Source organism: Geotrypetes seraphini, chromosome 1 (genome assembly GCF_902459505.1).
Source record: "Geotrypetes seraphini chromosome 1, aGeoSer1.1, whole genome shotgun sequence".
NCBI classification, from domain to species: Eukaryota; Metazoa; Chordata; class Amphibia; order Gymnophiona; family Dermophiidae; genus Geotrypetes; species Geotrypetes seraphini.
This window is the reverse complement of record NC_047084.1, coordinates 446,098,313-446,124,648: the sequence shown is the minus strand read 5'-3', so window position 1 is coordinate 446,124,648 and position 26,336 is coordinate 446,098,313. Positions and strand designations below refer to the sequence as shown.

At 42.6% G+C, this 26,336-nt stretch overlaps 1 protein-coding gene across 3 annotated transcripts in view; it reads right to left on the bottom strand.

Annotated features, from left to right (window-relative positions):
* SH3GL2 (SH3 domain containing GRB2 like 2, endophilin A1) overlaps positions 1 to 23,038 on the bottom strand; it is a 265,872-nt gene extending 242,834 nt beyond the window's left edge. Inside the window, exon 1 of one of the 3 annotated variants that reach the window (XM_033920569.1) lies at positions 22,878 to 23,038. In XM_033920569.1, the coding sequence (XP_033776460.1) occupies positions 22,878 to 22,922 (45 nt within the window). In that variant the 5' untranslated portion in view covers positions 22,923 to 23,038. The remainder of the gene's footprint in view (positions 1 to 22,877) is intronic. The other 2 variants (XM_033920579.1, XM_033920589.1) reach the window with 2 other exon arrangements.
* Positions 23,039 to 26,336: the final 3,298 nt, after the last annotated feature.

The following is a 26,336-nucleotide window of genomic DNA, read 5'->3' as shown; positions in this document are numbered from 1 at the left end:
ACATAAAGGTCTGTAGCCATTTTTATCGCTCCTTTCATTGAGAAATGGAAGGAAGGAAGAAGTAGGAATCTACAGGCCAGTAAGTCTGACTGCTGTGGTAAGTAAAATAATGGAAACACTTTTAAAACAGAGAATAGTGAGTTTTCTGGAATCCAGTAGATTATAGCAGTGGTTTCCCAACCCTGTCCTGGAGGACCACCAGCCAGTCAAGTTTTCCCAATAGCCCTAATGAATATGTATGAGAGAGATTTACATATAATGGAGATGACAGGCATTCAAATCTGCCCATGCATATTCATTAGGGCTATCCTGAAAACCAGACTGGTTGGTGGTCCTCCAGGTCAGAGTTGGGGACCACTGGATTATAGGACCTGAGGCAACATGGAATCACTAGACAGGTGTTGTCAAATCTGATCCACTTCTTTGACTAGGTGACCAGAGAATTGGATAGGAGAGTACTAGATATGGTATATTTAGATTTTAGCAAAACCTTTGACATTGTTCTACACAGGAATCTAATAAATAGACTGAGTGCACTTTGCATGGGCCCCAAAGTGACAGACTGGGTCAGGAACTAGTTGAGTGGATGGTGACAGAGGATAGTGGTCAGTGGAGATCGCTCTGAGGAAAGGATGTTACCATTAGTGTGCCTCAAGGTTTAGTTCTTGGGCCTGTTCTTTAACTTTTTTTGTAAACAATATTGCTGAAGCGCTGTCTGGTAAGATTTGCCTCTTTGTGGATGATAGCAAAATCTGCAGTACAGCAGTCACCCCCGATGGTGTGAATAACATGAGGAAGGACCTAGCGAAGCTTGAAGAATGGTCTGAAATTTGGCAGCTAAGCTTTAATGCTAAAAAATGCAAGGTCATGCATTTGGGTTGCAAAATCTGAGGGAATGGTATAGCGGAAGATGTCTGGAGACCCTCACCTGTTTTCCTTCACCCACCCATCCCATTTCAGAGAGCAGGCACAGCAGAAATGTGGAGAGAAATCAATGCACACAAGAGGATGCAAAGAGACAGAAAAATGCGACAGAAAGGAACTGAATTAGTCACCAAGAGGATAGTTTTACAAAGCTTTTTCCATCTGTTTTACACATAGCAAAGATTTTATAAAATTGCACATGTTTGTACACTTGGAAACATTGGGTGTGCGGAAAGTGCCTCCACCCATTTTTCACCCCCATTCCATCTTAGCTGTTAACACGACAATTAGTGCGCCACAATGGCTAACATGGTGCCTGTGTTGCCACATTAACATCTAGTGCAGTTTAATAGTGCTCTAAGGAAGCCATTTTCAGCCAATCTGAAAGCACCTAAGTTCACCAGCAAAAAAAACTTAGCCTTTAGTCATAGACACAGTTCAGTTTATGTCTGAAAATTCCTTAAATCTAGCCATCCAGAAATTGACCAGCTAGATTTAAGCCTGTCAGCAATGCATCTGGGGATCATTGCCAAAATTTAGGTGTCTGGCACTGAAAATCAACATCAGCTGGCCAATCTGTGTGCCCACACCTGCAGTGCCTACAGAGTTTCCCATTTTCAAACAACTAAACTTATCCACCTAGTGCAGGGGTAGGGAACTCCAGTCCTCGAGAGCCGTATTCCAGTCGGGTTTTCAGGATTTCCCCAATGAATATGCATTGAAAGCAGGGCATGCAAATAGATATCATGCATATTCATTGGGGAAATCCTGAAAACCCGACTGGAATACGGCTCTCGAGGACCGGAGTTCCCTACTCCTGACCTAGTGCATTTAGGTGGCTACACTTTAGCTGTTCAACAGAAAAAGATTTTTAAGAGAAATGGTTTAGTCAGCAACTCATCCAAGTTAGCCCTTGAAAATTTGCCCTGAAGTCTCCTTCAGGAATTAAAGGAAATCTTCAGAATGAAAATAGGGGTCTTAATTATTCTCTGTTTTAACACATTATATACACACAGTCTCGGTTGGTATCTCTTCTATAATAGAACAAGAGGACCGGCCGACATAAACAGATAATTTAAGAGAAAATGGCTGCCAGCCAAAATGAAAATTCTCATGCTGTATTGGTTTGAATAGACTTGACCATTTACAATACGTAACCAGAGTTATTGTTTCATTCAAGGAGCAAAGTGTAGTAGGACATTTTGCTTCATTAAAAACAAAAATGGTCTGGGGCGCTAGTGAGCGCCAAGGAAGATGGCTGCCTGAACGAGTGTCTCCCGCAAGAGGAACTTGATAGCCCCGATTTCGGCATTTTATTCGCCGAGAATTTACGCTGGCTGTAGCTACGGAGCAGTCCTAACCCACATGGCATCCAGTAAAACGGGTAAGCGGCGCAGTCTCGAGCCGGTTTCCCCGTCAAAACCGCCGATGAAAATCGATGACGTCACCGCTGCCTCCTTGCTTGAGGAGATTCGCGCTCTCCGATCCCTCATGGCAGAGAACAAAACTGCCACGGAAGAGATTCTGACTGAAATTTCCACATTTAAAGCTGAAATAGCTGATTTAAACACCAGAATGGACTCTGTGGAAATAAAAGTGGGGGTAAACGCTGAGAATATCAAAATGCTACAAAGACAGACTAATAAAATCTCCCTATTAGAAAATGAATTGGCAGACCAAAGTAATCGATCTCGCCGGAGTAACTTCAGGATCTTGGGTCTTCCTGAGGCCAGGGAAGGGCGAGACATGATCAAGTTTTTGGAGGATACTCTGCCTACAATTCTCAAACTTGACTTTAAACATCCGTTTGAAATAGAACGGGCGCATCGCGTCCCGGCTCAACAGCCTAAGATTCCTGGCAAATACCCTAGACCGGTGGTGGTACGTCTGCTTCGCTACACGCAAGTACTCGAGATCATGCAGCAAGCCAGAATTCAAGCTCCCATCAAATATGAAAGTCACTCACTGCTATTTGTACCGGATCTTTGTAAACAAACGGCTAAAGCAAGAAAACAACTCCTGGAGTACAGACCTCGGCTGAAACAACTTGGTGCCAAGTTTGGGATGCTATATCCAGCTAAACTACGTGTGACCTACAACAACTGCACTAAAGATTTTACTCAACCTGGAGAATTGGCTGACTATTTGGAGAACCTGGCTCCTAGTCATATTGATGCTACCTGAGTATTGCTTTTTTTTTTTCCATGCATTCTGATATTACGCAGTAGCATCTGTGTTCTTCTCGTTAGATGTTTCTTTACTACAGTTTGACTAGCTTAATAGGTCATATGTCTGTCATTTTGTACCTTTATAATGCTGAACATATGTTTTATAGTATATATTGCTGATTAAGCTGTTCCCCTGTGCGGGTTGACTTTGTTCTCTCCTCTTCCCTGTTCTCATTATCCCTAGCTTAACTTACTTACCTAGGATAACAGGATGGCTTTTTTTTATTTTTTTATTCTTCCTTCTCTAACAGTCCATAGCATGACACAGAAATGTTTCTACTTTCCTATGTATTGCATTATGATATATATCACATCACTAGCTCATTGTGGTAACTTACATGCCGTTACATTGCTTGACCTTTAATGTTAAAGGATTGAATAATCCTATTAAAAAAAAGAAAATATTTAACTATTTGTCTAAATTTCAGGCTGATATTCTTTGTCTACAAGAGACACACCTTTCTGAAAATGAAGCTAAGAAATGCTCCTTCACTTGGGCGTACCCTGTCCTATATTCTCCTGCACTGGGAAAAAAAAATGGAGTATTACTATTTATCAGAAAGAGAAAAGATATAGCCATACTCTCACATCGTTCTGACTCTAATGGCAGATGGATTCAAACAGTTCTTGAAATTGATGGCATTAAAGTGATGTTTCTGAATGTATATGGTCCCAACTTGGATGATGTATCATTTTATGAGGAAATAGCTGACTTATTGAATTCTTTTAGAGATCATCACTTCATAATTGGGGGTGATTTCAACGTAATTCAGGACCCCAGTAAAGACAGAAAATCCTCAATTATGTACAAAAAATCCAAAAATTGGTTTTATTTACAAGATCTTATTTCACAATTCAAATTAACTGATCCATGGAGAATCACACACCTGGAGGACATTGATTTTACCTTTTTTTCTACCCCTCACAATTCATACTCAAGATTGGACTACTTCTTGATGTCCCCTTCACTGGTACGTTTTATCCATTCTTCTGATATTAAAGAAATTAGCGTGTCGGATCACGCATTAGTACAACTTAAACTGAAAACACTCGGCTGTGAAACATCATCAAGACAATGGAGATTCAATAACACTCTTCTCCAAGATTCTGACTTTGTATCTTATATCTCTGATGCCATTGAGGAATATTTTACTTTTAATTCTCCTGCTGATATTAATTGGACTTATATTTGGGATGCATTCAAAGCCTATATAAGGGGGCTTATTATTGCTTACTCAGCCTCCAAAAAGAAAGCTGAAATGGCTGAAGTGTCTAAATTAGAATCTGAAATTAAAATTCTTGAAAATTATCACCATACACATTTAAATGATATGAAGGCTTTAGACTCATTACGGGCTTTACAATTCAAATATAATGTCTATTTAAGTAAGTCTGCGGCTAACCAAGTTTTTACTCAAGCTGCATCTTATTACACTGAATCTAACAGGTGCGGTCACAATCTGGCTAACTATCTTAAAGGTAAAAGAGACAGAAATAACATAACCGCTATTAGAAATGATCAAGGTGATGTTTTTACTGACCCAAAAGAAATCCTAAGTGCCTTCCATAGGTACTACGAAACTCTGTATTCATCTGAACTGGATCTTGATGGTGACATATCTGGTTTTCTATCTAAATTACCACATGCTAATGTTGGAGACGATGACAATCTATCCTTGATACGAGATTTCTCTTCTACAGAATTGTTTGAGATCATCACATCAATGGCAAAAGCGAAGACTCCTGGCCCTGACGGGCTTACAGTTGAGTTTTATGTCACCTTCCACAAACAACTATTGCCTCACTTATTGGAATATTTTACTTACCTTCTGACCTCTGGAGATGTTCGAGGCTCCTTCACTGAGGCCACAATTATTGTATTACCTAAGCCTAACAAAGATCCTTTATGTGTGTCTAATTATAGGCCCCTATCGATGATTAATATAGATGCTAAAATCTATGCCAAATTATTGGCTTCTAGGCTTCAGAAGGTTCTCCCTACTCTTATATCAGTGGACCAGAATGGTTTTTTACCTAATCGACTCTCTAGTGATAACACGAGGACGTTTCTTAATGTTATCGCACGATCTCAAAATGTATCGGAACCTATGGCGGCTATGAGCCTGGACGCAGAGAAAGCATTTGATAGAATTGAATGGCCCTATTTGTTTCAAGTCCTGAGATGGTTTGGCTTTGATTACAAATTTATTGACATGCTGCGCATCTTATATACTGCTCCTTGCACGAGAATATCTATCAACGGTATTTTTTCTGCTCCATTCACACCTGAAAGAGGAACTCGACAGGGATGCCCATTGTCCCCTCTTCTATTTAATTTGGCGTTGGAACCATTACTCATTGCACTTCGGTTACATCCTAATATAACCGGAATCAAAAATAATAATCGGGACATTAAGTTATCTGCATATGCGGACGATGTGTTATTATATGTGACAGTCGATTCTATTTCTCATGTCCTTGATACTATTCAAGAGTACTCCCTTATATCTGGATATAAGTTGAACTTATCAAAAACTGAAGTGATGTCCTTAAATTCTCTTGCGACTTCTGAACCAATACAGCAACTTGGACTAACATGGACAGGAAGAAAACTCAAATATCTGGGTGTTTATTTTGCCCCAACAATTGAGGAAACAATTCAATATAACTCAGAGCATCTTATTACATCGGTGGCAAAACTTACATCCCGCTGGTCACCTCTCAAACTCTCGTGGTGGGGTCGTTTTGATACGATTAAGATGATGATTTCTCCAATCATAAATTACACTTTGAGTATGATTCCGGTATATCTACCCAGATCTACTTACAAAACAATTGAAACAACTCTATCCAAATTTTTATGGAATAATTCGACGCCTCGTATTAGTATACAAAAACTGAAAAGAGGAAAACTCGAGGGAGGCGTTCGTTTTCCAAGTTTCTATGATTATCATTCTGCCATGTTGTTACGACAGGGGTCGTTTTGGTTGGCTAACAATTCTTATGATAACATTCCATCTTGGTTATTGATTGAACAGGAAGGCTCTGATGTTGATATATTTTCTTCCACATTCACTGAACCCACTAATTCCTCTTACTCGGAACCAATTCGATCTACTAAAATAGCTCTACGATATGCAGACCATCTACTGAAAACGAAATGGGAAGATACACACTACATATATTTATGGAATAATGCTAAAATCAAAATACAGGGTAAACCTATTAACTGGGCATCTTGGAGGAGATCCGGCATTGCCTTTCTGTCTCATCTTTTTTGTGATAGTTCTTGGATTCCTTTTGAAATTATATGTAAAAATTATAATATACCTTCCTCACACTATTTCAAATGGTTACAATTACGACATGCCATTAAAGATGGTTATGACCTACCCAACATCAAACAAATTAAGCCATCTGTCTGGACCCTATACGATCTTATAGCATGTAAAAATAAAGGCCAATCGTCCACATGGTACTCTTTACTCATTGATATGAAATCAGATAAGCCAATGGGTTTATGGGATGCTTGGTCACAAGACACTGATGTTACTCTAAAATACTCTCTTAGACCCAAAATTTGGAGGGAGATTCATACTGCTTTACACTCTTCCTCCATTAAACAATCTGTATTTTATTTGTTACACAGAGCATTTTGGACGCCATATAAATTATCAAAGCTTCCTAACTCTGAAAGCTCAGGATGCTGGTCTTGTACGGATAATGTTGGAACTTTAGACCATGTAATTTTTCATTGCTTGCCTGTTAACACCTTTTGGCTTCAAATTTGGAAAACCATCTCTTCTATTATTGGTATTCAGGAAGAGATATCTCTGGCTGTCGTTATTTATGGCAGGCATGCCTTAAAAACATTGATAGATGATGATGCAGCAAAGTTATTGAGATGTTTACTAATGATTGCTCTAAAACTTATCATTACCAACTGGAAACATGCTGATAACCTATCCTATATGTCTTGGTGGAACTCGGTTTGTTTATTTATGAGATATGAAAGATGCTTTGCTGAGAAACATAATGCTCTCCATAAACATGAAGCTATTTGGCACTTAATGTCATCTTATTGTGACTCTTTATACTTAGTAGGTTGATGGATTATTCAAATTTGTATCACTGTTTTACTCATGCTTTTTGAAAGTAGAATTGTATTGCTGCTAGGATGTGCTTTTGACTGAGGTTACTTTATTCTGGACTGTGCTTTTACCTTTTCATTTATCGTCATGTTATCGTATTATATGACTCTGCTATGTACTTCCTTTTTTTATGCATTTATGAAAACAATAAATACATTGAACTTAAAAAAAAAAACAAAAATGGTCAGTAGTTCAACAAAACATCTTATCAATACACATCATGGTAAGATGGATGGAATTTTATTTACTTTTCTGTGGTTACAGTCAAAACAATTTACATATTACATACAGGTACTTAGTTTGTGTCTGGGGCAAGGGAAAGTTAAGTGACTTGCCCAGAATCACAAGGAGCTGCAGTAGGAGTTGAACCTGGTTCTCCGGGCACAGGTAGGTCTCAAGGGAGGTGCTTCTTACTGGATAAGAGTGCTACCTTCTCAGGGATGGCTCAGCCTATGGACCAGGTGAGGCCCTGGCCCAAGACCAGAAAGGAGGGTGGGAAGGGATAAGGTAATCATATTTTTCTCCAGGAAACCCCAGACACATGACCCCACCCCATTCCACCTCCAGTCCCACCGCCTTCAGCCACGTTCCATTCTACCCCAAGCCCCACCCCCCCAGACAAGCTCCAACCGCATCTGGAGGGCCTGGCGCATGTGAAGATGTGTGTGATGTCATGCTCAGAGACCCTTCAGATGTAGATGGAGCTTGTCGGGGCTTTCTAAAACCCAGACAAATGCCAGGCTTTGGAAAGTCCGTCCAGGAGCCCAGACAGTCCTCTAAAACATTGTTCTTCAACCCTTTTACACCTATGGACCGGCAGAAATAAAATAATTATTTTGTGGACCGGCGGTTGAAGAACACTGGGCTAAGTCGTGGGCCAGACCCCGCTCATCTCTACCCAATCTCCACCCCAGTGCCCGCCCCCATAATAGTACTAATTGTAACACTATTTTTTCCATTCATTTTTCACAGATACACAATATAATCTTATTAACAACACATAATGGTTAACCACAAAATTAAAACTACACAAAGCACACCGACAGCAGATGTAAATTCTCAAAATTGACATAATTCAATCACTAAATTCAAAAATAAAATCATATCCTCCTACCTTTGTTGTCTCCCTCCCTCCATGCCTTACCTTCTGGCCTGCTCCCGCCTGGCCATTTTATGCCGCTCTCAGTGTTATCTTCAGGCCAGCTCCCTCTTCCTCACTGATGCAGTCCACAAAGCTGCGGGCAGCGGCTCCTTGCACTTCCCGTGCCTCATCTGGAAGCCTTACCTCTGACGTTGCAACATCAGAGAGAAGGCTTCCGGTTCGCAGGACGAGCGTAGGAGCCACTGCCCGTGGCTTTGTGCACTGAATCAGTGAGAAAGAGGGAGCTGGCTCAAAGATATTGCCGCATCAGTCGCACCATGGACCGGCGGTTGAAGAACACTGATTTGGGCCTGATGCATGTGCTGACCCTGTGGACCGGCAGGAAATTTCTGTGGACCGGCACCGGTCCACAGACTGGTGGTTGAAGAATAGTGCTCTAAAAAGAGGATATGTCCAGGTTTCCCAGACATCTGGTAACCCTAGGAAGGGGGAGAACAGATGCTGGACCTACAAGTGGAGGTGGGGGATGATAGAGAGAGGACGAGAGAGTAACTCTGCCCAGAAAGGTAAGGTGGGAAGGAAGACAAAAAAATATTTTTGATAGTAACTCTCAAGCAACCAGAAACTATATTTATCTGGCATCTACCAATCCCCATATGAGTCTGATAACTGAGAGTCTACTACAGGGGTGGGCAATGAGGGCTGCAATCTAGTCGGGTTTTCAGGATTTCCCCAATGAATATGCATGAGATCTATTTGCATACAATGGAGGTAGTGCATGCAAATAGATCTCATGCATATTCATTGGGGAAATCTTGAAAACTCGACTGGATTGCGGCCCTCATTGCCCACCCCTGGTCTACTGTATCTGGACTTACACAGCTGGCTAACACTTACGCGGCTAAGTGCAATTGAAGCACTTGGTGATCCACATAAAGATAGAATTGTGTTATATGTAGTCTCATTATGAGGTTACCTTATGCAGTTAAATGCTGAATACTGACTCTTAACTACATAAATGTCCAATCTCCAGACTGCTAACACATATTTGGTTTTTTTTAGCTTAGCTGCTGATTATTTATTTTATTTATTTAAGTATTTATATCCCACTTACAGCCTAAGTGGTTTACATTCAGGCACTCAAGCATTTTTCCCTATCTGTCCCGTGGGCTCACAATTTATCTAATGTACCTGGGACAATGGGGGATTAAGTGACTTGCCCAGAGTCACAAGGAGCCCTGGATTTGATATGGCTTTCTTCCCATTCCGTCTCTATAAAACAAATGCTTAGTAAATCCAGTGAACAACCCACACCCACACCCCAAGGGGGTGGGTTGCTGACAGAGTTTAGAAAGAGGTGCTTGTGAACAATGGGTTTGAAATCAGCAGTACAGTGGTACTTCGGTTTACGAGTGCACCGGTTTGCGAGTGTTTTGCAAGACGAGCAAAACATTCACAAAATCGGCACCTCGGAAACCGAGCGTGCCTCAATTTACGAGCGCCCCACCCCCACCCCCGCGATCCGGCACCCTCCCCCCATGATCTCGGAGAGAACGGGAACCCGAAGGCCTTGAGCATGCGCAGATGCTCAAGGCCCAGTGCAAAGAAGAAGGCAGATCTTCGGGCACCAGCATGTCCTGTGCGTTGGTGCCAATGCCAAATGGGGGTATGGAATGTGATCGGGTGGGTGCCTGGGGCATGCAGGATCACAGCGGAGGGGGTGTGTGCGACACAAGCAGGGGGGGTGCCAGATCACGGGGGTGGCGCCACGAGCGGATCACGCGGGGGGGGGGGCCTTCATGAGCGGGGGGGAGCAATGCCGGTTCTTGGGGGGGTAGAGCAGCGCCGCTGGTCTCGGGAGATGGGGGTGGGTGGGAACGAATCAAGCGAGTTTCCCTTAGTTCCTATGGGGAAACTCGCTTTGATATACGAGTATTTTGGTTTACGAGCATGCGAATTATGCTTGTAAACCAAGGTTCCACTGTATTCTATATAGTCCTTGTCCCCAAGATGTAGACTCATTTGTACTCCATTTAGAAATCCAATAGGCGGAATATCAAATTTTTAATAAAACTTGAAACTTAGCACTATATACTCCGCCAAGAACGTTGAGGTTACAGAATTGTTGGTTGTTAGATACAACAAAGGGGAATATTTTACGATATGTACGGACCAAAAATCCATGTTTCTCTACAGCTGGACCATTTATGTGGAATGCATTGTCTGGTACATTACGATTTTGTAGAAATCTATTGCAATTTAGAAAGTTGCTTAAGAACCATCTGTTTGTTCAGGCTTTTTTAAGCTAATATTCTGCCTTATCAAGTTAATTGTTTTTATCTTCTGAAGGTTCTCCAGGTTTTCAGATCTGTTCTGCTTTTGTAGCAGATGGATGGTTGAGATGTACCGTAATCTATATGTTAAGAAGGTATAATCTTATGAGTTTTATTGATGTATGTGATTTGATAAGATGTTCAAATCTGAATTGTGCATGTGATACTGTGAGCCGCCTTGGATAAAGGAGGATTAGAAATGTTTTAAATAAACAGTTGCTGCCTTTTGTGTCTCTCAAACTCCAGTGCCAACACCAATGGTGCAACCCAATTTCCTCCATAACTGATCTCACATTCACCACTAGCTCTCTCTTTTCTCTCTTCTCCTCCCGTGCCATTGTCTCACTTCTCTCCAGGTCCAGCATCCCCTTTCTTTCTCTCCCTCCATTCAGTTACATTCATCATCTCTTCTCCGTTTTCATATTTTCCTTGCCCCCCCCCCCAAGTCCAGCTTCTTTCCTCTATATTCCCTATCGCTCATGGTCCAGCATCTCCCTGCCTCAGTTCCTCCTTTTCTTTACTTTCATCATCAGGCAAGAGGCCAAGCCATAGCATACGATAGCATAGTTTTGCAATGGTTTCTCACCTGTGGAATTCTCTGTTATTGAGAAAGACAAGGGGGAAGCCACTGCTTGCCCTGTATCGGTAGCATGGAATGTTGCTACTCTTTAGGTTTTAGCCAGGTACTAGTGACCTGGATTGGCCACCATGAGAATGGGCAACTGGGCTTGATGGACCATTGGTCTGACCCAGTAAGGCTATTCTTATGTTCTTACGATTCGTTCTGATTTATCCTATGTAAAATTCAGGTCAATGGTATCTTTTTGGTTTAGCATTTTTATGAGAAGATTGGTGAATTGGGATCCTGGTTTTTGGCAACTATTTAAACAAGACTTAAAACAAAATTATTCTTATTGTACGTTATTTAGATTTAATTGATTTTAATTAAATTACTTTTTGGTTTTTCTTTTGTCTTTTCTTTCCTATTTTTTTATGGCGTTCCTTTTGTTTCTTGTTTTTATATATCTTGTACACCGTGCTGTTGATAAACTGAAGTGCGGTTAAAATTTTTAATAAACAAACATTAAGTAGACACTAGATGGGATTACCCATCACAAAATCTTTGCCAATCCTGTCCTTCTGATGTATACTTCCTTTAATGGAGGGAGGATGCGCCTAGATTCACTGTGGGGTTGTTTGGTTTTTGTATATTAACATCAATAAATCCCATCCCCAGGGTCAACATCTGTTCCTCAGTTTATGTTGTAAAGTACATCATAATCCATAATGCAGTCCACATTTGCCTTTAACAGTTAGGGCACACTATCACACCAAATTTGGCTTCCCAAATTGAACAGAAGAACTGTTTAAACATATAGGGGACAATTCTAGAGTTTGGTGCTGTAATGGCATCTGGGCCCCCAGATTCTGTTGCAGAATAGAATGTAAATGCATATTTGCACACCAAAATGTAGGTGCCAACATTTACACCCTGTAAAAGGCAGGTGTGAATGTGAATGCATAACTGTTACAATTTAGCGTGGTGTTTTAAGTGTGGGATCTGACCATGCCCCTCCCCCTCAATGTTCTGCCCACATGTGCATTCCTTTGCATTACATGCTATGCAATAGCTGTGCACTCATTTTGCAGAATACCGTTTAATGCCCAACCAGCACTTATGCATTTGAACGCAACATTCACATATGTAAATGCTAGTAGTGCATGATCTTAACATGCAAGCGGTGCTTATATTTAGGTGCTAAGGGTATAGAATGAGGGGGATGTTGCCCAATTGCCATATTTTTCCTCATCAGCAGTGCTGCCAAGTTACCTAGTTCCAAGGGGGGAGATTTCAGCTGCTCCTGGATTTCAAGCAGCCGTATCCTGATGCGTTTGTACGAACTGGTACATATTCCAAAGACGTTTAACTGTGGACTACACATCTGGAAGGAAGCTTCCATCCCAGCACATAGCAAACTCACATCTGGCAATGCACAGTGTCATCTATTTCTGTAAGTTACTATTCATCTCTAGAGCCCTGATGCAGCAAAAATACCTCAGAATTTAACCAACTCCTTTATAAAGTTTTTTATATTTTAAATATATAAAACTTTATAAAAAACACTGTGTGGTACATTATATAAAGCAGTACGTCAATCCAAAGGAACAAAGAAATAACTAATAAGAAATGAAAGGTATCTATATTTTTTTTGAACCACCCAAATAAGGTCACATGCACAGTTTGTCTGTTTACATTTCCTTCTGCTAAATTATGTTATTACAAAAGATTTCTGGAGAGAACTCTCTCTTTTCAAGCTGCCAAATTGAATGATTGGTTCGGTAAAATTATGCTAGGATCCTCTTCTTATCTTGATTTTAGAAAACTGTTGAAGACTCAACTGTTTGAAAAATTTGCATCCTAACTGGTTGTTTCGTTTAATAATTCTATGCTTCCGTCATGCAATGTATCTTCTTTTAAATTGCATTTTTCTTTTAAATCATATTTTCTATTGTAGGACCAATTCTATTTTATTGTATTTTGTTTTGAATTGTTTTTTTCCTTTTAAAATTACTCTCCACTGTATGACTTATGCTTATTTGTTGTAAACCGCTTAGAACCATTTTTTGGTTAGGCGGTATATAAAAATAAAATAATAATTATTATTATTATAACTCAGGGGTGGAGGTCTCCATTTTGATTCCTTCTTTTCCACTCCATACACTGCAGAAACAAGTCACCTGTCTGAGGTATTGCTGCTGCTTCCTCTCAGAGCCCAGGACAAAGGCACTCTTGTGCCTGCTCTATAGATGTAATTGGCATGTTATGGCCTGGACTTTGCCTTTCCTGCATCCTCATCCACTTGGCAGCTTCAGGAACTGGAGTCAGATACAGGAACTGAACTTGCTAAATGCTGTAGTGCAGGAACCCCATTAGATCCAAGATGTCAGACTCTCCTGGCTACAAAGGTAAAGAGCAGCTTCTATTGAATGGAATCATGAGACTGGCTGTGTTTTAGAACTCACGAGTGGCACAAAACAGCAAAAATTGGTAAAAGGATTTTTGAAGAAATACGTCATATTAATTTAAGAATAGTTCAAGACTAGCTCTTATTAATCATATCCAATACTAGCATCATCCTGAGTCATCCTAGTAATTATATATATATATATATATATATATATATATATATAGTCCTTTCATCCACACAAGAGTCCAATACACTTCATTAGTTCTGCTTGAGAGATATACCATAAATGCAGCCAACACTGAGATACAGAGAGCACTCTTTGTTCAGCACGAATATTTTCAGAGGGGATATGGAAAAGGAAATGGCATCAGTTATTATTATTAATTACACAGGCAGCTCGGGCTCTGCCTTGCTTGAAACCTGCCCCTTTACAACATGGAACCCCTCAACTAATCAATGGGCCAGTGATATGAGAATAGGAATCAAAGGCCACAACTATTAACGCACAAAGCAGACAGATACTCAAATTGTACCATAACCTGGCCTCCTTTTTTTTCTCCTCTTCCAGAGCACTGAATCTGCGACACCATCAGGCAGTCCCACCTGAAGCACCACATTGGAACCCCAATTGCACAATGCTTCTGCAAGAAGTCTGTGCTGGGGAACAAACGCACTCAGCTGCATCCCCCCCCCCAAAAAAAAAACAACAAAAACCCTTGAGGTCATCCAGTGCATTGCTTGTCCTCCTGACTGAACTCCAGGCATTGCCCCATCATCGGCCTAAGTAATCCGTAACTCCCTTCCCCCTCAACAATAGCTGTGACAATCTAAGAAACAGACGGTGATTAGCATTTTGTTGACTGCCACTGGCGTTAAACCTGGAAATCCAACGCTGGGGCCATGTCTGGGCACTGATATTGAATTTTTGTTTCCGGAATCGGCCAACACCTAATTGGTTAAGTGCAACAATATTCAGCACTCAACCAGCTATGAATTACCGCATAAAGATAGGATTGACTTTTGTGCAATCCTATTTACCCAATTTATCTGACTAGTTAAGCGCTGAATATTGGCACATAACCAGTCAAGTGCCAACTCTGCCCTCAGAACACCCCCAAAATAGCTGATTTGCAGCTCAGTGCCAACTAGTTATTTTCAGCGACATTAACTAGTTAAGTGCCTACTGAAAACGACCAGTTAACCCCGAACAGGCAATTTAACTGACCAGGAGCCATTTCTGACTAGTTAAATCCCTTTGAATATCAAACACCCCTCCCCCAAACAAATTCAATAAGAAATCATTAGGAGACAAGTGGAATGGAGTCGGCACAACCGCTTCCTGCGTTACGTGCCTCTTCATCAAGGACCACCCGATTTCCCTTGTTCCCCGAGGGTTCAGTCAATTGCAAGAAAGGGAATACCAGCCTTAACCCTTTCAGGACCATAAGGATCGTAGGCCAATTTTTGTGGTTTTGACGACATTTTTATGGTAAAAAGGGCTTGCAGATGCCAAAAATTGATTTTTTTTTGTGAAATATCATTATTTTTTTTTTTTTTTTTAATCAAACTTCTGGCTTATGGACAGTGTGGCAAGTGAATCTTCTCGTCAATCTGGCAACGACGCTAATGAATGAATGTCGGAACCAGTTTGTTTACATAAAGGCAGTATCATATGGAATCCGTACATATCAAATTTAGAACTGTAGACTATCCCAATCAAAATTTATAGGATTTTAAAGTTATGGGACAAATATGTCCCTTGGTCCTGAAAGGGTTAACCAGAGGAGCAGTGGACACCCCGCAGCCCTCAGCAACCAGCTACATGTGCAACCTAGAAGGTGGCTGAGGAGATGGCCCAGCATCTGTGTTACCCTGGCAACCTGAAACTTACAGTACCTCGAGCCACCTTTCCATTCATTACAACTTGATAAAGTGAAGCACATGGAAATAAAAGAAACTTACTGCAGGTCATACACCAGAATTATGTGTAAGACAAGAGACTCAAGCTCACATTCTGGGGTTTCTATCATTCGACTGTATAATTATTATTATACCGTTATCGTTTCATAATTTATGTTATGGATTTTATTATGGGTTTTTAATTTGTATGTATCTTTGGAACCCACTTAGGGTTAGGCAGGCTATAAGCTTTTTAATGAAAAAAAGAAAATAAATGCTAGACTTGCACATCCCATCATTATTACCAATCCATAAAAAGCAAATAATCACAATTTAAACAGAATGCTTTGCCAACAGAAACAGGCTGGGAAGTCAAACAGGAAGGTGAGAAAACAAGTTATAACGCCCAATTTTACAGCTAGCCAAAAACACCAGCTTCTTGTACTGGAAAGACTTAGGGGCTCATGCAGAAAGCTTGCGTTAGAACCATGTGCTAAATTGCTTCCTAACTCACACATAACATCCAATTTTTACTTGCTGAAGCAATAAGCATATTTTATATAAATAAGACCCGTGCAAAACTTGTGTGGTAATCAGGGAGAGCACGCCAGACTAAGGTTACCATATGGCTCCAGAAAATGGAGCACGGATTGAGACATTCGGGTTTTACTTCCATTGCTTTCAATGGAAGTAAAACCCAGATGTCTCAATCCATCCTCTTTTTTTCTGGAGCCATATGGTAACCCAAAGCCAAACGCATGTGCACAATGTTCTGCGCTATGAACAGCTACTGTTCGCACATGTCTGAGCAGAAAAGCATATCAGCATACATCTGTGCATGTGCTGAAATGCTACTGTGCACATAAAGATCAACTTTGCAAAAAACTGAATGCACAGAATTGATGTGGGCCAAATCAATTATCCCCCAGACCTGTGCACAGCTTCAGTTAAGATGTCTTATAATGCAATCTTTAATTTCTAGTTGTTTGTCTTTATTCACTCTTTGTTCTTAACTTACGCTTGTAAGCTTTTTGTAAATTTTTGTAAACCGCTTTGAATCCAGTTGGAAATATAGAGGTATATAAAACACTATTACCATTACTCTTAATGCAGAACCATCACCTCCCCTATTTTGCTTTTTTTTTTAACAAGTCTCATATGCTTACAAGAAAAAGAAGAGCAGGTATTAAAATCCTCACAGACGCTATCACAAATGTATGCAGAAGGGGAATGGGACTTGTATACCACACATTCAAAGTGGTTTACATATATACAGGTACTTATTTTGTACCCAGGGCAATGAAGGATTAAGTGACTTGCCCAGGGTTACAAGGAGCAGTGACGGTTAACACAGGCATAATCTAGTTTCAGTATAGGTTGCAGAGACCCTTAATGCAAACCACATTTAAATGCTTGTTATTGCAGTCAATAGGTATTCCACAGCCACGCATTTAAAAAAATAAGTTTTCTCAAGCGTTATGTGGGGAATCTTTGTGCCAGGTCCGGGGCAGCAAAGAAGAACTGCTTGACAAATGGGTGTCTGCACCCCCTCTCTCACTCCAACCCGATCACGCTGCCCTGGATGCTTTCTGCCATGGCCCAAGTTGCCCTGGTAGTCTAGTAGCTCCCCTCCCACCCTCAAAATTCTCCAGTAGTCCTCCCCACCCATCCCCCCCAAAACAAAATCCCTGGTAATAGAATTTCTCTCTTATATGACAATATGACCTCAACATATAAGGCAGATGATGGCGCCCAGAGGCAGGTGTGAATGGGATTCGCTTCTGCCTTAAGGTACAAGGACAGGGAGGGAGCCTCAACAAAGGGGGGGGGGGGGAGTTTACCCACCATCTACCTGGGCCTTTTCTTTTTGCTTAGTTGATTCACAGTGGGGATGGGTGGGAGGAAAGGACCTTTGTTTGGGAGTTGGGAGGAAAATCTGGTCATGTCAAAGGGGGGATGCTACTAGACATCACAGATTTTCCTGTTCAGGGGTTGGGGCAGGTGGAGGATCCCAGGGGTCTTTTTGTTCAGGGGTTGGGACAGGAGAGAAGCTGATACAAAATACTGCGTCATACTTGCCTGAAACATTTTTTTATTTTTTTTTTAAATGTCACCCTTACTGTCAGTATCTGAGCCAATCACCACTCAGGCACTGACAGGAAAGGTGACATTTATCAATGAGCCACAGATTACATACTGCTGCGATTTAAATGTGGTGGTAATCTGCGTGCTCACTGATTTTGCAATAAAGCGTGAGCTCTATCACAAAGCTTTCTGCGTCGGCCATGGAACGAGCTAAATTTTCTACACCTCCTCACATATAGGGGTCCATTTATTAAGGTGCGCTAAACGATAAGAGAGTGGCATCCATTATATTCCCATGGGTATCTTAGCATTTAGCGCGCGCTAAACCAGTTAGCATACCTTAATAACCGGACCCCATAGCATTAAAGTCCTAGCCTTGTGCTCAACCTTTAAGTCAGCGATTCTTAACCTTTTCTGAGTCACGGACTCCTTTAAGAATCTGATGAAAGCTTCCCCAGAAATATTCACATAAACACAACTTTGCATGCAATGAATAAACAGTCATGTACTTTATTTATCGAGATTTGATTGTCTCATAGTTATATGACATACAAAAAGTATTATTAAACTTTAAAGTAAACAATCTAAAAAAAAAAAACCCACTCCTTTTTTATGCAAAAAGTACTCATTTAGGGTTACCAGATGTCCGGATTTCTCTGGACGGCTTTTCAAAACCTGGCACTTTGTCCGGGTTTTGAAAATCCTCCTCAAATCGCGTCGGGCAGGTAGAAAATCCGCGCATGCACGGACTCTCTCCCTGCCCAACAAGAACAGGTGGTGGGACTGGGGCATTACAGGGTGGGGATGGGCGGGTCTAGGAGGGGTCTGGATTTTCCGATTGGAAAATCTGGCAATCCTATACTCATTATAATTAAGAACATAAGCAGTGCCTCTGCTGGGTCAGACCAGAGGTCCATCGCGCCCAGCAGTCCGCTCACGCGGCGGCCCATCAGGTCCAGGACCTGTATAGTAATCCTGTATCAATACCCTTCTATCCCCTTTTCCTTCAGGACAGAAAGAACAAGGAGCACGAGTATAGAATGTCAGGTGTAACATTGGGTAAGAGCGAATAAGAAAAGGACCTGGGTGTACTGATTGATAGGATCCTGAAACCGTCAGCGCAATGCGCGGTGGCGGCAAAGAAAGAAAACAGGATGTTGGGCATGATAAAGAAGGGAATCACGAATAGATCAGAGGAGGTTATAATGCTGCTCTATAGAGCAAAGGTCAGACCACACTTGGAATATTGTGTCCAACACTGGTCTCCCTACCTAAAGAAGGATATAAAACTGCTGGAGAGGGTGCAGAGGCGAGCAACGAAGCTAGTAAAAGGTATGGAGAACTTGAGCTACAAAGAATGACTTAGAAAACTGGGACTGTTCTCCCTTGAGAAGAGGAGACTGCGAGGGGATCTGATTGAGACTTTCAAAATACTAAAAGGATTCGACAAAATAGAGCAGGAAAAAAAGTTATTTACGATGTCAAATGTGACTAGGACAAGAGGTCATTGGCTGAAGCCGAGGGGGGACAAGCCCAGGACAAATGCCAGGAAGTTCTGCTTCACACAGCGAGTGGTGGACACCTGGAACGCTCTCCCAGTGGAGGTTGCTGCGGAACCCATCGTTCTAGGATTTAAGGGCAAGTTAGATGCACATCTCCTCACAAGATGCATAGAAGGATACAGGTGACTAAGGATTCGCCAGGTTACACCTGGCTGGGCCTCCGCGTGGGCGGATCGCCGGACTTGATGGACCTAAGGTCTGATCTGGAGATGGCAGTTCTTATGTTCTGTTTTTATGTCCTTCTTGAACCCCAATACCGTACTCTGTCCTATCACACCCTCCGAAAGTGCATTCCAGATGTCCACCACCCTCTGGGTGAAGAACTTCCTAGCATTGGTTCTGAATCTGTCCCCTCTTAATTTTTCCGAATGCTCTCTCGTTCTTGTAGTTTGAAGAATCTGTCCCTCTCCACTTTCTCTATGCCCTTCATGATCTTGTAAGTCTCTATCATGTCCCCTCTAAGTCTCCGCTTCTCTAGGGAAAAGAGCCCCAGTTTCAGCGTATGAAAGATTTTCCATACCTTTTATCAGTCGTGTCGCTCTTTTCTGGACCCTCTCGAGTATCGCCATATCCTTCTTAAGGTATGGCGACCAATATTGGACGCAGTACTCCAGATGCGGGCGTACCATCGCCCAATACAACGGCAGGATAACTTAATACCTAGCATTCTATTCACTTTCTTATGAAATACAATCTTCTTGTGCAAATTAAAACAGGTCTACTACTACCACTACTACATTTTCTGCTACCATTACTACTACTGCTATATCTACTCTCTCTTTATCTGTGAGAAAAATCAACAGTACTGGGCTGTATAGTGAATATAAATATTAATTTTTATCTGACCCTCATGGACCCCCTGAAACCCATCCATGGACCCCAGGTTAAGAACCCCTGGTTTAAGCCCTCTGGGTAAATCTCTGCATTGGCGCAGAATAACTAATTCGCTCCATTACCATGGTTTAAAATAGGATGAGTGCTAGAATCTAAAGCAAGGTTTTAACCCTTTCAGGACCATAAGGATCGTAGGCCAATTTTTGTGGTTTTGACGACATTTTTATGGTAAAAAGGGCTTGCAGATGCCAAAAAATTTATTTTTTTTGTGAAATATCATTATTTTTTTTTTTTAAAAAATCACACTTCTGGCTTATGGACAGTGTGGCAAGTGAATCTTCTCGTCAATCTGGCAACGACGCTAATGAATGAATGTCGGAACCAGTTTGTTTACATAAAGGTAGTATCATATGGAATCCGTACATATCAAATTTAGAACTGTAGACTATCCCAATCAAAATTTATAGGATTTTAAAGTTATGGGACAAATATGTTCCTTGGTCCTGAAAGGGTTAAGCAGGGTTAGATTCTGTGCAAGACCCCTTTCTGCACTGTGCCCCCATAAAACTGAGCGCTAACCGGCCTTAATGCTGCACTTTATTGCATTGGCCCCCAAAAGCCTAGAAAGGATGAGGCAAAACCTCCACACTACACCTTGCTAAATGCTAAAAGTGACACCGGGGAAACTATTTTTACGCATCCATTAGTCAGCTCAAATGAGACCTATTTATAAAGATTAATACTGAATCATTCCGAAATGGAACAGAGCACGTGATCACAATGCAAGGGAATGAACGTCAGCAGAGGGATAGAGCAGTACCAGAGTCCGAATATGCACCATTTCCTCAGAGGCAAATATGCTATTTAGTGTGCGAGAAAGGACTCTTTTTACCAAAGAAAGCAACAATTTAACTTGAAAACGTGCATGGACAGGGGAAGGGGTGGGATTGCACTGAAATGCAACCAGATGCCTATGCATTAGCTGCTGGAGTACTGCATGCTACAAAAAGAGTATGTTCTCACTTACTAGCTGCAGCATACTAAAACTTACAACCTGTCAGGTGTCTACAGCATGCTCGATTTTTTTTTTTTTCCCTGTGGGAAAGAGCTCAGGTCTTGTTTTTCCTAATTTTTCACCTTTTAACAGAAGCTGCAAGGAATAGACAAACCGGTGACACTATAGCGCAGGCTGTTTTTAATACAGCTTGAGAGAGCTCTTTCCTGGTTTTCTCCTAAACTAAGGGCTCCTTTTACAAAAGTGCGTTAGGGCCTTAACGCGTAGAATAGCGTGCGCTAATCCGGTGCGTGCAGTAAAAACGCTAGCACCCCTTTGTAAATGGAGTCCTAAAAGTTATAGGCGACCTTGACTTTTTCCTTTATGGACGCACACATTACCAGCGCTCTTGGAAATAATGTACTTTCCGCATAGCCCAAACAGACCTTGAACTGGCACCCCAAACTACAATCTATAGAGCACGATTCGAGCAGTCATAAGGAGGCAAGAGCATTGGAAGGTCACTGGAGGAGCAACGTTTTGTTCTATCATTTTAATCCAGCCCTTTAGTATTAGCTGAAAAATTCACATCATCTTGATTTAGAGGTTTTTCAACCTTTAAAAGCAGCAACTTATTGCAAATGACAACAGGCATCAGGGGCTGAGGTCTGCAAAGCTCTGCCGCTGGGGGAGGTCAGAGAAGGAGAGCTGAACGAAACAGGCTCCAAAAGCATTCTGCACTCGTCTTTACCAGGCAGCACTGCACCAGCTCACAGACTATCTCACCACAGCATCACCGCTCAGTCACTACCCTGCAGCTATCCGATCCACTCGTTTAATAATGCAGCTGCTCGGTGCTGAACTGCAGTGGTTCGGCAGCTGGGCACGGCACTCTTCCCCAGTAACCTACATGCAGAGGCTGCCAGTGCCTCCCCCTCCCCCACTCCAAAGCAAGACCATCAAACTGGCATCCTCCAGCCCTGCACCAGCTGGTATTCCCTTTATATCAGGGATCTCAAAGTCCCTCCTTGAGGGCCACAATCCAGTCGGGTTTTCAGGATTTCCCCAATGACTATGCATTGAAAGCAGAGCATGCACATAGATCTCATGCATAGTCATTGGGGAAATCCTGAAAACCCGACTGGATTGCGGCCCTCAAGGAGTGACTTTGAGACCTCTGCTTTATATGAATTATGCTTTTCTCCAGACACGCAGGGGTGTCAAAGTCCCTCCTCGAGGGCCGTAATCCAGTCGGGATTTCAGGATTTCCCCCATGACTATGCATTGAAAGCAGAGCATGCACATAGATCTCATGCATATTCATTGGGGAAATCCTGAAAACCCGACTGGATTCCGGCCCTCGAGGACCGACTTTGACACCTGTGCTCCAGAGCCTCGACAATGGTATTGTGCTGTGACTGGAAGCATGCGATCCCCCCATCTGCATAATGCAACTCTCAGGCAGTAGGGAGGGAGCGCACGCGGTCAGCATCCTGCCCAATATCTAACCTGTTGGGGGTTTTCCCATAAACATGCATGCGCACGCGCATTGGGGGGGGGGGGGTTCAAATCCCACCCCCTCCCCCAACACTTAAGCTGCGAGATCGGGCAAGATCTGCCCTCCCTCGGAGTCAAACGGAACACGGCGCAGCAGCAAAGCACGTTCAAAAGAAAACGAGGGTGAGCAGCAGCAGTGCTGAGCAGATGCCAGGGTGTGCATGAAACCCAGAGCCACTCAGCATCAGGAGGGAAACCGACACCAGCCACGCCGTCAAAGGCAAAAGCCAGCCCTTTACCTGAGTAGCTTTGTGGAATTGCTTTTTGAGCCCCGCCACCGACATGATGCCGCCAGGAGTCTCCCACCAGCGCCAGCGATCGATTGCAGCGGAAGGGAAGCGGGGCTTTTCTTGCTTTCCGGTTCCTCCGATCAGGTTCGATCAGCGGCAGGATTTTCTGTAGCAATAGCATGACGTCAAGAGTCTGCGAACCAGCCTTTTAAAGGGGACGTAATCCCCACTTTGGGATCTACCCTCACTGTGGCAAGGGTCTTAGGGAGGGAGTAGATGCCCGGTAGCATTTCACCTGTCAGCGCATCACTTTGGATTTTGTTTTGCATTATTTTTCTGATCTCTGCATCGGGATTTCTCTAACCTGTACTGGGCACCTTGCAGCTAGTGGAGGTTTTCCAGAATATCCACAATGAATAAACCAGAACATAAGATGCCCATTTTCTAAGCTGCAATAAGCACTAAGGTGTGCTTTCCACACCTTAAGAATTCCCGCCTGATGTTTATGTTTATTAAAATCTTTATATACAGCCAAAAAAAAAGGATCAAAGCGGTTTACAATATAATTCAATCAAAATTATGAAAAGAACTCCATTTAAATTGAAAAGAAAAAGAATAATATTACATAACATAATATTACATAACATTCTAATTACATTACATCTACAATCTAAAATTAATAAATTTTTAAAATTAATTAATTAAAATAAAATATATAAGAATATATAAATGCAGATTGAAGTCCCGAATTCACATCCTATCAGTTTAAAAAGGCCAGTTGAAAAAAAAAAGTGCCTTAAATGTCTTTTAAAATTGTGGAAAGATTCTTCCTTTCTCAATTCTACAGGCAAACTATTCGAAAAGATCTGGGAATCTTTTTGTCACAGGCGGGACTCCATAAGAACATGTCATAGCCAATGTGGTGGGCTGGGCCTGGGGTTCTCAAGCCAGAGAGGAAGAGGAAGAAGACTGCTTATACTTCCTACCCTTTCTCTTTTGCTTGGCAGTGTAGTCACTTGTCATCTGTGCATGGAGCTATACGATCGCTGATTGTGCACGGTGATCACTGCTCAGGCTGCTGTGTGGGCCACCGCTCGCTCCAGTAGGCGCACTAAGCTCTTCTGGTGCACTGGTGAGCGTGGGGTTAATGCTTGGGGGCCTATGCTGCAGCCCACAATAGTTCCTCCAGCTGCCTCCAGTTGCATGCCTCAACCATGTACCAAGAGGGAGGCATGGGCACACACTGCCTGCTGAAGCTTGCAGCTGAATCCTGCAGGTCCAGGGCTGGGGAAAGGCAGTAGTGTTGACTGTGGTGCCGAACATGCATTGATCCCTGATGTTGCTGGGTGAGAGTTGGTCCACGGAGTTGCAAGGAGGAGGCAGGCTCATAACATGAGTAGAATCTGCTGTCTCTCTGTCTGTCCCGGTGGCTGAGTCTGCGATGTTCAGGTGCACGGTGTCCATGTCATAAGAACATAAGATTAGTATTACTGGGTCAGACCAATGGTCCATCAAGCCCAGTAGCCCATTCTCAAGGTGGCCAATCCAGGTCACTAGTACCTAGCCAAAACCCAAGGAGTAGCAATATTCCATGCTACCGATCCAGGGCAAGCAGTGGCTTCCTCCGTGTTTTTCTCAATAACAGAGTATTGACTTTCCTCCAGGAACTTGTCCAAACCTTTCTTAAAACCAGCTACGCTATCCGCTCTTACCACAATCTGTGGCAATGCGTTCCAGAGCTTAACTTTTCTCTGAGTGAAATTTTTTTTCCTCCAATTGGTTTTAAAAGTATTTCCCTGTAACTTCATCGAGTGTCCCCTAGTCTTTGTACCCATTCTATTCCACTCAGGATTTTGTAGACTTGAATCATATCTCCCCTCAGCCATCTCTTTTCCATGCTGAAGAGCCCTAACCATTGTAATATTTCCACAGACAACAGGAGTTCCATCCCTTTTACCAACTTGGTCGCTCTTCTTTGAACCTTTACTAGAGATAAGGAGACCAGAATTGAACGATTTACTCCAGATGAGGTCGCACCATGGCGCGATACAGGGGGCATTATAACATTCTAACATATCCCTTCTGGTGTGCCCTATCAGCTCATCTCCCTTTGCGATGTCTGGGATGATCTACTACTACCACTACTATTAATTATTTCTATAGCGCTACCAGACATACGCAGCGCTGGACAGAGTCACAAAGAAGAAAGTCCCTGCTCAAAGAACTTACAATCTAAACAGACAAGACAGACAAACAGGAAGTCATGGATAGTGTTAACGGGAATGGTTAACCTTCTTGCAAACAGGTCCAATGCCACTTAGTGTGTGGCAAGATGCTACAATGCCTTGAGTAGGAACTGAATTTGCACCATCTGTCTATCGATCTGGAAGTACGCTCCTCATGGGGGTCTCTGTTGTTGCACCGCCTGTCACCTTACCAGGACCTGCTGTACGTTGAACAGGAACTTAATTCATTCTGATTGGTCAAGGACCCTGAATGATGGAGGTTAGAGGGGGGGGAGTCTTAGGCTTTCTACACCAGGGCTGACGAATTCTCTGGATATCTGTTCTGAGGGAGATCCAGACCTAGAGTGGCTTGGAAGAGGCGCCATTCCTTGACGAGGAGTGCCTGGAGTGAGCACAGGCTGTGAGTGTACTCTTTGAGAGAAATGGAGAGGTGAATCGGTAGGAGACAGACTTCGCCCTTCTGCTGGGAAAATGGGCCCTTGGGGGTCCAGCATAGATAGCATAGTACCTGACTGTGCACTTGCTGCAGACTGCTCTTCCATTAAGGTAGGGAGTAGATTAGATGCATTGTGCCATCCAACTGCTGCAGGGGATGGGTCAACATGTGCATGCAGGAAGGACCTTGGCAAGGGGAGGTCAGCAGAACTGATGTATCTTTCAGGCCGCTGCTTCTGTCTTGAAGATATGTGCTGGGGATTTGCAGGGTTGAGATGGTGAGAGGCAGCAGTTTGATGCATTATCTGCCTTTGTTCGCTTGCTCGGCTTCCTCATGACATGGCACCACTAAGCATAAGCCTCTTGCCTCAGGCCCTTGTTGGATACATCCCAGGACAATTGCAGGCTGGCCACAGGACACAGGTACGACTATCTAGTGTAAGGTTTGCAGGCAGAAAATCACCTACCCTGGTGATTTTGCTTAACGAAAGTCCGGCGGTGGGCCATGTGGCATGCAGACAGCTTACTCAATGCAGGAGGGAAGAACAAGGAAGGAAATTCAGAAGGCTCAGACAAGAACAGCAAGGGAGGAAGTTCAGGTGCACCTCAGCCTGCTCAAAACAAGCTAAATAGGATTGCAGAAATGCTGGGCTGAAAAACTGAAATGATCCAACTGCCTAGAGCCCGAGAAAGTCCTGAGCTTCCCTTAAAAGAATTTTAAATTTGGCACTGCCTGCAGCTTGCTCCACCCCTCTACCCCCAGCAGCCACCCCCCCTACCCCCAGCA